The sequence below is a fragment of the Vigna angularis genome, chromosome 6 (assembly GCF_016808095.1).
Source record: "Vigna angularis cultivar LongXiaoDou No.4 chromosome 6, ASM1680809v1, whole genome shotgun sequence".
NCBI lineage: Eukaryota > Viridiplantae > Streptophyta > Magnoliopsida > Fabales > Fabaceae > Vigna > Vigna angularis.
In genome coordinates, this window is record NC_068975.1 from 18,090,861 (window position 1) to 18,101,880 (window position 11,020).

The window sequence follows — 11,020 nt, forward strand, 5'->3', positions numbered from 1 at the left end:
GAGAAGTTGTCTAACCGGCTCTGCCAGATTCAACTTCTTGTTTCCCCAGAAATTTTATTGTTTTATCCATTTTTTTATTGCTCCTTTCTGGAAGGATGAGAAGTTGTCTAACCGGCTCTGCCAGATTCAACTTCTTGTTTCCCATGAATTTTATATTAAGATTAATTTAATGATAAAGGTGAGCTAATTATTTTTGTATGAATTTATTTCATAAAAATATATGCATGTGAATGTTGAACTGGTGTGCTCTTGTGAAACTGTTTTATGACTTTTATTATATTGGATGTTATAACTAAAACTGTAAAATAGTACATGTTATGATGTGATGAATTTAATCTATTTTGAATGAGTTTGTTGGCTGAAATTGATCTTGTTGGAAGGTCTGGAGTAAGGGTTCTGTAATAGCTTGTATATGGGTATTAAATAGATGTATAGATACTGTTTGAGGTTACTGTGAGAGGAAGTGAAGATATTAAAATTTGGCATTTCAGATTTAGAGCACAAGAGAACAGGGTAGATAATTTAAATAAATCAATTGTTAATTATTGAGGGCCTTTCTTTGTTGGTAGGATAGAGGAACCTTAAAAACCTGAGTTGGCACATCCCTGATCATAGAGCAGCCCTGGCCTGGTCCAGTCAGTTGTGACTAGTCATATGTGCTGGCGTCGAAGGTGAGTTTGATGCGTTCAGACATTTGGGTCCTCTCCGGTGACCAATTGGGGGTAAAGAATGATCTCTACTAGGATGAAAATAAAATAAAACAAGTTGATTGTAGAAACTTCATATATATTTACCACTACATTGAGCCCAAATTTTAATATGTAGTTCCTAAGTCATGTTGATGTATTTTGGCTGATCTATGACCTTTGATTGGTGAAAATATGTTGAGTTATACTTGTTAAAAAATGAGTTTATAATATGAAGTATGATATCTGGCAATAGGTTTACTTTATTTTGGGTATTGACATCAAAATGGGTTATTGTCAATTTATAATTAAAGAATGAACATGATTGAGTTAGGTGGATAAGAGGGTATGATTTGTTGATTTTATGAAATGTTGGATTGGATATGAGAAATCATTACTTATGAAATGATGTTTACTACGGGGAGTAGTATGTTCGGTTTATATCATGAGAGCTTGATATGAGCAAAGTAACACCTGAGGTTTATGAAAGCAGGCAGAAAGTGGTCTGACCATAAGGCTTTGACATAAATATATGGTTCATAAGTTTTATAGAAGCAGGCAGAGAGAGGTCTGACCATAAGGCTTCAGAAAGTAAGACATAGTATACAGGTGCGGCTTAAGGAAGCAGGCAGAGAGCGGTCTGACCATAAGGCTTCGTGAGTAAGCATGGTACAATTGTAAGGTTTATGAAAATGAGGAAGATGATTTTGATAATGATGAATTAATGACATCGGGATAATGATATTTTATCAATTGCAGAAATACATGATTGAAATATTTTTATTATAAGTTTAATGATTTATATGATATGGTTGTCTTACCCTTATTTGTTTGTGCTATGATCATATAACTCATGTTATATGTGAATAGATAATGTTGCAGATGCGGTTGAAAAAGCTTAGAGATGAGAGAGATGCGGGGAAAAACTTTCAGGGATATTTTGTAAAAAGAATAAATTTGTATTGGAAAAATTATGTTGTGTAAAACTTATAAGTTGAAATTTTTAATTTATGTTAAGTGGTGAAGACTATATTGTTTGAAGTTTGTAAGTTTGGTATTGTACTTTGGAAGAATTGAAATAAAGTTTGATTGTTTATAGAAGATATCAAATTAATTTAGTCTCTACTATCAGTAATACCCTTTAAATTATTAGGGTGTTACAAGAACACTGAGTTACTTTTTTGTATTGGAACCCTGAGTTTCTCCTGTATCCAAAGACTAGAACGCGAAGTTGTTATTATACTCGAGCACTGTAATGCCAAATTGTTCTTGTACTCACTGAATTCTTCCTTTACTTGGGTATTGGAACGTTAAGTTGCTCTTGCTCTTGTACGTGAGTGTTGGAACACCAAACTATTTTTGTGTGCGGTGAAACATCAAGTTGCTCTTGTACTTGGGCATTGTAATGTTGAGTTTCTTTTGCTTTTGTACTCGGGTGTTGGAACACCAAATTGATTTTGTATCAGGTCACTAGAACATCGAGCTGCTCTTGTACTCTAACACTATAACATCTAGTTCCTCCTGTACTTGATCACTAAAATACTGAATTTACTCTTGTATTCGGACGCTATAACATCGAGTTACTCCTTCTACAATCTACTCTATTTATCCTAATGTTTTAGAGATCAAGATTATTTCAACCTTTTGTGGTTGCTAGAGTGATTAGGCAATTTTCGTGCTTGGATTGTTAGGCTCCTTTCAGAACGGTTTGTGTGAGATTTCACTACTTAGACAGAGTTTGATGATTACTTCTTGGGTTGTTTCCATTTGGAGAGATCTTTCTTTCTCCATTTTGTCAAGTTTCTAGCTCTTTTACTCTAGTGTTGTACTATCTTTTAACTCTTTGTTTTGTTGTTGCTTCTCTTACATGGACTTCTTCCCGAATTTCGTGAATGAGATCTAGATCAACTTAGAGATTTTTTGTACTCTTCATCAATGTGTTGTCTTGTCGAGCTCTAGTAGTGAGTGACTTGTTTTTTTGTGTGGGATGATGAAGATGATTTTGGTGGGGCTTTGGGTTTTTAATGAAGGATGATGTAAGTTGATATTGTTACCACCCAAATTGCCAATTGTGTGATGCATTAAAGTTTCTCGAGGGAAATATTATTGAAAGTTTACTAAGTAGACTCTTAAAAAAGAGACATGAGTCATTATGGACAAACTGAGAGTAATTGAAACATTAGATGGTTGATTATATATACCTTTCTCTTCAAAGTTGAGAAACACCTCTTTCTCACAATTTTTTTTATATTTTCAAGCTCGCATATCCATATATAGGTTAAACCATGCTATTTGTCTCCACTTTTGTAGGAAAATATCAAATTGGTCCTATTTTGAGAAATTTGATGCAATCAGATCTTTTTTGTCCGTGTACTAACAACGTTAAAGAGGTTCACGTGTAAGTTTGTGATTTTGTTTTAAATAATTTTTTTTCACGTGTCAAGCTAACGTCGTGCCATATGGCAATGTTGTGACATGTATCATTGTCATTGTTGCACTAAGTGTCATTGTCTTAGTCTCAGTTTGATCCATATATTTTTATTTTGTTTCAATTTAATTCATTTTTTTAAATAATGCAATTTCGTTCATTTCTAAATTGAAATGAAATTTAATTTTTGAATAAATGTTATACAAATATTTTTATTGAATATTTTTATTATTTATATTTATCTTTTACATTGAACTTTATTTAAAATTATTTTTTCAAATTTTAAATTTATTTGTTTAAAATTGTTATAAAATTTTATATTTGAATTTATAAAATTATTATTTTTTAAACCAACTCAAACATTTCTATAAAAATTATTGAATTTTACACATTTTGAAAATATTTAATTATTTAAAATAATTGAAAAGTTGATAAATTTATTTTATTTTATGAAATAAAATTGATTAAGTTGATAAACACGTTTAACATATTTGTTAATTGAAATTAATTTTATTTTATTTTTCTATTAACATTACTTTCTATTAATAACTTTAAATCAATTTTAAGTAAAATTCAACATAAAATATAAATATAAATAAATTTAATCTTATTAAAAATATTTAATAAAAATATTATTTTTAATACAAATGTTTGTATACAATTTATATAAAAATTACATTTTGTTTTAATTATTAGATAGATGAAATTGTTTAACTTAAAAAAAAGAAATTAAATTGATATAAAATAAAAATACAGTATTAAATTGAGACTAAAACACAAACTAATTTTGTGATATTGCCACTACCATGTGACACAACATCAACTTGATATGTAACAAATTTTTATTTTTTTTTAAATTGAAAAAAAGAAACGCGAACTAATATATAACACCTCTTTAACATTGTTAGTATAATATTAATCAAAAAGAGTTGATTACATCAAATTTCCCAAAATAAAAACCAAATTGAGATACATAAAAAAGAATCCATTTAAGATTTTCATACAAAAATGAGCACGGATGACTTGATTTAGCCAGTTATATTTAGTGATCCAAACACAACTTCAACTCACAAATCCATCACCAAAAACATGACTTACCTTAAAATAAACACATTAAGTTTTCTCTTTATGTTTTCCTCTCAATTAGTGTTGTCAAGATGAGTTAGAACTCGTGAATCAACCCGACCTATCATGTGTTCAAGCCGAATTAGGTTGAAAACAATTTGAAATTTTGATAGGAGTCAATTTTGAGCCGGTCCACTAAGAACCCAACTCACCTACCCACTTAATTTTGCTTTTTGATTGTATTTATAGTTTATGATGATTTTGGATTATATTGTATATTCCTAATTTTGCTTTTTATGTTTAGTGATCCAAACACAACTTCAACTCACAAATCCATCACCAAAAACATGACTTACCTTAAAATAAACACATTAAGTTTTCTCTTTATTTTTTCCTCTCAATTAGTGTTGTCAAGATGAGTTGGAACTTGTGAATCAACCTGACCTATCATGTGTTCAAGCCGAGTTAGGTTGAAAAAAAATTTGAAATTTTGATAGGAGACAATTTTGAGCCCGGTCTACTAAGAACCCGACTTACCAACCCACTTAATTTTGCTTTTTATGTTTGCTTTTTGATTGTATTTGTAGTTTATGATGATTTTGGATTATATTGTATATTTTTTATTTTGAATTATCTTTAGAATTTAACATCATTTTGGATAGGAAATTTATTTAAATTAAAACTAGTATTATTATTTTTGGAATTGAAAAAATATTATAATTAAATAAGTTAATCCGTTTAACTCACCAACCCAAAATTAAGTCTGACTTAAATGTTTTTGACTTATAATAAACCAAGTTAAATTAACTTAGTAACGGATACAAGCCAATTGGTTCATTTTAACAATATTACTCTTAATCATTCTCTCGTTTTAAGTGTTTTTTTTCCTAACCTCGTCGTTATTATGTTTTACTTCAGGTCAAACAAACTACATCAACTCTCGAGTTTCTTACTCGAAAATAAAATACAGCCTTTTAGTACTAACACATTTAAATCATAAGTGAGTGCATATTTAAATTTAATCTTATAATCTTCTTCCAAAATCACATGCTTAACCTCTATATATCCTCATGCACAAAATATTAATGTACCAAAACAAGAGTCTTTTAACTCATTTGTACCTATCAAATTTATCACAGTTTTCAAACTATTATATAAAATCTACTTTTCCTTAGTCTTCCAACAAAAAGAAAATCATACAAACACATACTACAAAATATATGGCCACTGCCAACTCCACTTCAAAATAAAAATCCTTTAACTTCTCTATAAATTATAATCAAACACACATATTATATTTATCTTTTCAAAATGATATTAAAACTAAAACTCCTAAAAATTTTGATCCATCTTTTTTGCCACATCGATCTTGTGTGTCACATATTTAATTCAATATTATCAAAAAAAGTATTTTAAAATTTTATAATTATTGACCATAAACTTTACATCATAAAGATACTTGTTATACGCCTTCAAATTTAACTACCCACCTATTAACTATATTTGTGCAAGAAGTATGAATTCAGTCTTTCCTAAAGAATAGCATTGATTTGAACATGATGTAGTTTCTATGAGGAGAATATTTTTATTTTTCAAACACTAAAAGAAAAGTTATACTTTTTTGGATATTACTTCCTTTTTTTTTTAAAAACTAAAAACGAATTGCATAAAATTGAAAAGACTAATATATTTGCATAAGATAAACTCCATAAAACAAGTTCCATGAAAAACTTCTGTTCAGGTCATCATCAACGAACATAAAAAAAACTACTAAATGATTTAAAAAATCTAAAAAGGAATCTATGTACTATTTTAACCAAAATATCTTTCTCAACAATCAAATGACAGATATAACTTCTGTTCTGACAAAAAGGAAAAAATAATATTAATATTCATTTAACTTCAATTTTAGAGAAGACCACGTGGCATCTTGCAATCGAACCCCTTCAAATTTCTGTCTTTTTCCGTTCCACTCTTCAAAACCCAACAAGAGTCAGAGAGAGAGAGAAAGAGAGAGACTGAACTACACTATGGAGTAGAGAGAGAAAACAAAAACCTCATCACCAGAGAGAGAGAGAGAGAGAGAGAGAGAGAGAGGGAGAAAAGAGTCCGTTAATTTCAGTTTAAAAGAGAGAGAAAAAAAATGGTGACAGAGGAACAAATATCGGAAGCGGTATCGTCGCTGCTGCGCGAATCGAACCCTAGCAAGCGTAGTTTCACGACGCTGAACCAGGTGGTGGAGGAGCTTCAGGCTAAGCTCGGCCACGACCTCTCTCATAAGCTCGATTTCATCACTGCGCAGATCAACCTCCTTTTCGGATCCCAACCACAACCACCACAACCTCCGCCGCAAAATGCGCAGAGGCAGATACAGCAACAGAAAGACCGTTTCGTCCCTCCACCAAACCCTAATTTCCACTCTGTTCCTGTCAGTTCCGACTTCCAGGCTACCAAATTCATTTCTTCTAACGCTGTCGTCGCCACTCCTGCTGATATTTCGCGCGTTGAAGTTCCTTCTCCTGTTCCTGCCTCTGCCCCTGCTCTTGCTCCTGTTAACGATGCTCCGAAGGAAAGGTTAGGTTTCGCTGAGAACAAATAGTTTGTTTTGTTTGAAAATGTTTGGAAGAGTGAGAGCTCATAAGTGATGGTAAATTAGGGTTAGGGAAAGGGAATTGGAACAATTAGCGCCACTTTAACTGTGAACAGCGGGTTTTTGCTTGTAATATAATACACGATTAGCGTATTATAGTTTAGATTACAACTCGGGAGTGATATTTTTTTTTCATTTTTTTATACATGGAAAAAATAGAAGGAAAAAAAGAAAATGACAAAAAAATATTTATACTTAGACTAATTTGTAAAGGACCTTTCATCTTAGTTAATTTGTATTTCATGCACGACTTAATTTTAGCTGTCATTGTGTTTTTCTAATATTTTTTATAAATATATATGGAAAATATGTATACCGATTAATTTTATAGATGTTTAGTTTAATGTTACAGAAACATTTTTGTAAATTTTAATATAAATTTGCTTGTTCCAATGAATGAACTGAGAAGGAAAGATTTGCTATTTTTGGAAGAAAAAGGCTTTGAGGTCTCCTAACTTTAACCTAAACATGCACTTTACATATTCTTTTGTATAATGTATCGGTTCTCTACAAGATTGTTTTCATACTCTTTCCTTGATTAGTGAAACAGTTTCTCTCAACCATCTACATATATTTTTTCATTTATATGGTATGGTTAATCTTTATTATTATCTTTCTCTTGTGATCTTTTTCCTTTTTTCTTTATGTACTAATTAAATTTCAATATTTTTTAAATATATTGTTAATAGTTAAAAATAATTTTCATTTTTAATTTAAATTGTTGATTGTATGTCTAAACTATAATTTATATATGTTTAGATATTTATTATGAATCTTAGTCATTTGAAATTAAATATTTAACATATGCAATTGACAGACTTAAAAAAGGCTAGTTGTTTAATTGTTGAAAACAGAGAATTTGGCTTGTGAAAATATTTTTGTATGTTTGTTTTACTTTCACTTATACTTAGTAGTGGAAGATTCAGTTGTTAGTAAAAATAGTATTGTTGTTGTTTTGGCCTGTTTTTTGCTTGAAAAAGTGAAAATAAAGTGACATTTCTATCTGTTTGTAAAAAATAAAAATTGAAAACAGGGAAACCATACTTGCCTTACCCAGAAGATTAAGCTTTAACTACAGATTCTCTGTCAGCAACATAGTTGTTACTCAAGATCACTGTATAGATAGTAAGGGGCAATGAGTTTGCATGTGCTTGAATTCAAACCTTTCTGTTTTGTACTTTTAAACTGAATATTATGTATTACCTTTGCTTTTTCGTAGTGATTTTTTTGGTAATCATAACTAGTTTCTTGTGTCTTGTAGTACTCAAACAAAGGTGAAGAGAAGAGGTGGCCCTGGAGGTCTCACCAAACTTTGTGGTGTATCGCCTGAACTTCAGGTCATTGTTGGCCAGCCAGCACTGTCGAGGACTGAGGTTAATAGCAATATATTTTTTGAAATTTGTTTGTTTGCTTTATGCATATTTCTAAAATGTGAAACGAATGTGGTTTAGATTGTCAAGCAACTGTGGGCTTACATAAGGAAAAACAATCTTCAAGATCCCAGCAACAAAAGGAAAATAATTTGCAATGAAGAGCTGCGTGTGGTGTTTGAGACTGATTGTACTGATATGTTTAAGATGAACAAGTTGCTAGCTAAACACATTATCCCCCTTGAACCAACCAGTAAGTATCTTGGCGATGGTTGTTTTTTTGAATTGTGGTTTAATGTGTTGTTTAAATTCTTCATGTTTGTGCACTTTCAGAAAAGCCTGTTCCAAAGAAGCAGAAGGTAGATGTGGACTCAGGAAAAAGAATTACTGAACCTACTCCCTCTGTAATAATATCTGATGCACTGGCTAACTTTTTTGGGATTACTGAAAGGGAGATGCTACAGTCTGAAGTTCTGAGACGTATCTGGGAGTACATAAAAGTCAACAGGCTAGAGGTAAACAATGAATAGATAGAATATGCACCAACTTCGTGCATTGACATCCATGCGTTAAAGTTTAATATGATGATGATGCTGATAATTACTGATAAGCGAATTGATAGCTTTTTTCAAACACAAACTCGCTTAAAAGTTCCATGTTTTTTCTTCTTTAAACTCTGCTCCTATTTAAATCTTTGTCTTTTAACTATATGGGTTTTACTTTCCCTGTTTGTTATTATTACTATTTTACATTTTTTATTCAATTACTAGTATTTCTACACATCTTACATTGTGATTACTTTCTGTTTTACTAAGCGTGATCGAATCTGGTATCGAACCTTGAAATTTCAGTCTTTGTATTTGTATAATTTGTTTCTAGTGCTCGAATGTTAGGTGCATTAGTAAGTTTCTGTGCTTTTACTAGGATTGTGCACAAGCAAGTAGGTCCTCCAGTTTGTATTCGAATGGGCAATTGAAGGCAAATATGATTATTTCAGTAAGATAAAAATAGTTTGCTTTTCACACAATTAATTTGAAAACAATAGTTTAATGATCTGATATTCTGAATAACAAATTATGTGTTATTAACTTCGTTGGGACATAACTTGTTGACTATGTGACGCGAATAACAAATTATGATCTGATATTCCTAGGATCCTATGAATCCTATGGCAATACTGTGTGATGCGAAGCTTCAGGAGATCTTTGGCTGTGAAAGCATTTCAGCATTGGGGATACCTGAAGTTCTGGGCCGTCATCATATTTTTAGGAGTTCATGATGCTGACAGCATTCTATGGTTAGTAGAATTGACTTCACAGCAGTTTTGTTTTCCAAAACCTTTATATCACTTCTTTTTCCCACCTCTTTGAATTTTGACTGGACCTCCTTTATGTGAAGCTTCTGTGATATTTGACTGCTTAGTCAATTTTATTCTATGATGTCTTATCTACTTTGCGCGGTGTTGAATCTCCATATCTTTTATGATTGGTTTTTATTCCAGGATACCGTCTCATGGTATCGAACTGGTTCTTACTTGTATTTAGCATGTTATAAGTTGATATAATTTTTTTAGTATGATAATAAGGAAATTGTAAGCCGAAAGTTATTATGGTAATAGTGCATGTCTTATAGTCTCTCTTTTTATTGCTTGTTAGTTTTAAATATACCTTGTTAGTTTTAATGCTTTTAATTACTTTTAAAAAACGTTGAATGACTTATATATTGTTATTTATAATAGGGTTAATTATCTTTTTGGTCCTATTATTTATTTTGACCAGTCTGACCCCCTATTAATAAAAAAGTTCAATCCACTTCCTCATTTTAAAAAAAAAAAATGCAACATTGTTGTAAATTTAAAAAATTGAGGGAATTGATTAAAACTTTTAATATTAATGAGATCTAATTGAATATAATGTATTTTTTTTCATTAGCTTTTTCCTTAATTAAGTCATTGGTTAGCACTTACGTTATGAATATTTTGATCTTGTTAATACAAGCTTGTCATGAAAAATGAGGTTACAGGTTGAGTCTGGCTAAACAGAGTAAAGCGATTCCCAAAATTCATGACTCTGCCACTTTTTATACGTACTTGTGCATGCAATGCAAATTTCACAAAACAATGATTTATCCTAGACAGGTTTTGAAAGTTTTGTTTTCAGTTTGATGGATTAGTTTTTGCTTTTCCAAATGATATTTATGCATAGAACTTGATAAAATATTTGCTTTTTGGCTGCAGTGACAGATTGCAGGGTGTTAATTCCAGTATAGTTGGAGCTGATCTTGACCTCATGTTGATATGGTTCTGTAATTTGACTGATCAGATTTGTGTTCTTAGGTCATGTTGATAAGTTATTAGAAGAATGAAAATGTAAGAGACAACTATTAGTTTGGCAGTGATGTGTTTGTAGGTCTTGCAGTTCTTGTTTGTCTAACTTGGCACTTAGGATAGAATGACATGTGGGTGGGTATTCTGACACCTGTAAAATTCTCTGACAATAGGAAAGAAAATTATGTACAAGGTATCTTCCTTCAAACATTACCCATGCAATTTATGTGTAGCTAATGAAATGCAGCTTGCCAGATGTACATACGACTGTGTTTGGAGAAAACTTAGATAACGTTTATGCTTATGATGATATTCTCAGTAGAAACACATGTATATATTACCATATCTCAAACGATAGAGCTTCCAAAAGTAGAACCAATTGCTTTAAAAGTAATACATTGCATGCTTTATGCTTACCTCATCTAAGTATTAGATTTCTAATTAACGGGAAGGGCCTAAATTGATTGCACTTGATTTTATCTATTAATTTGTACC

The 11,020-nt window shown here is 30.9% G+C and overlaps 1 protein-coding gene across 2 annotated transcripts; it reads left to right on the forward strand.

Annotated features, from left to right (window-relative positions):
- Nucleotides 1-6,163: 6,163 nt before the first annotated feature.
- Nucleotides 6,164-10,785, forward strand: LOC108340943 (uncharacterized). Of its 2 annotated transcripts, XR_008250051.1 has the most exons (7): nt 6,164-6,753; nt 8,091-8,202; nt 8,281-8,452; nt 8,533-8,714; nt 9,353-9,496; nt 10,222-10,336; nt 10,436-10,785. XR_008250051.1 is itself a non-coding variant. In XM_017578518.2 (6 exons), the coding sequence occupies exons 1-5, from the start codon at nt 6,323-6,325 to the stop codon at nt 9,476-9,478; spliced, it is 1,023 nt and encodes a 340-aa protein (XP_017434007.1). In that variant the 5' UTR covers nt 6,165-6,322; the 3' UTR covers nt 9,479-9,496; nt 10,436-10,785. The 2 variants fall into 2 exon arrangements, 1 of the variants encoding a protein (XP_017434007.1); XM_017578518.2 differs by lacking the exon at nt 10,222-10,336 and having other exon boundaries at nt 6,165-6,753.
- The last annotated feature ends 235 nt before the right edge of the window (nt 10,786-11,020 follow it).

Bases quoted from the DNA above. Each gene is read 5' to 3' on its own strand.
- LOC108340943 (XM_017578518.2), top strand. From the start codon at position 6,323: ATGGTGACAGAGGAACAAATATCGGAAGCGGTATCGTCGCTGCTGCGC. The intron at 8,203-8,280 runs GTTAATAGCAAT...AATGTGGTTTAG, and splicing joins CAGCACTGTCGAGGACTGAG to ATTGTCAAGCAACTGTGGGC. The intron at 8,715-9,352 runs GTAAACAATGAA...TGATATTCCTAG, and splicing joins TAAAAGTCAACAGGCTAGAG to GATCCTATGAATCCTATGGC.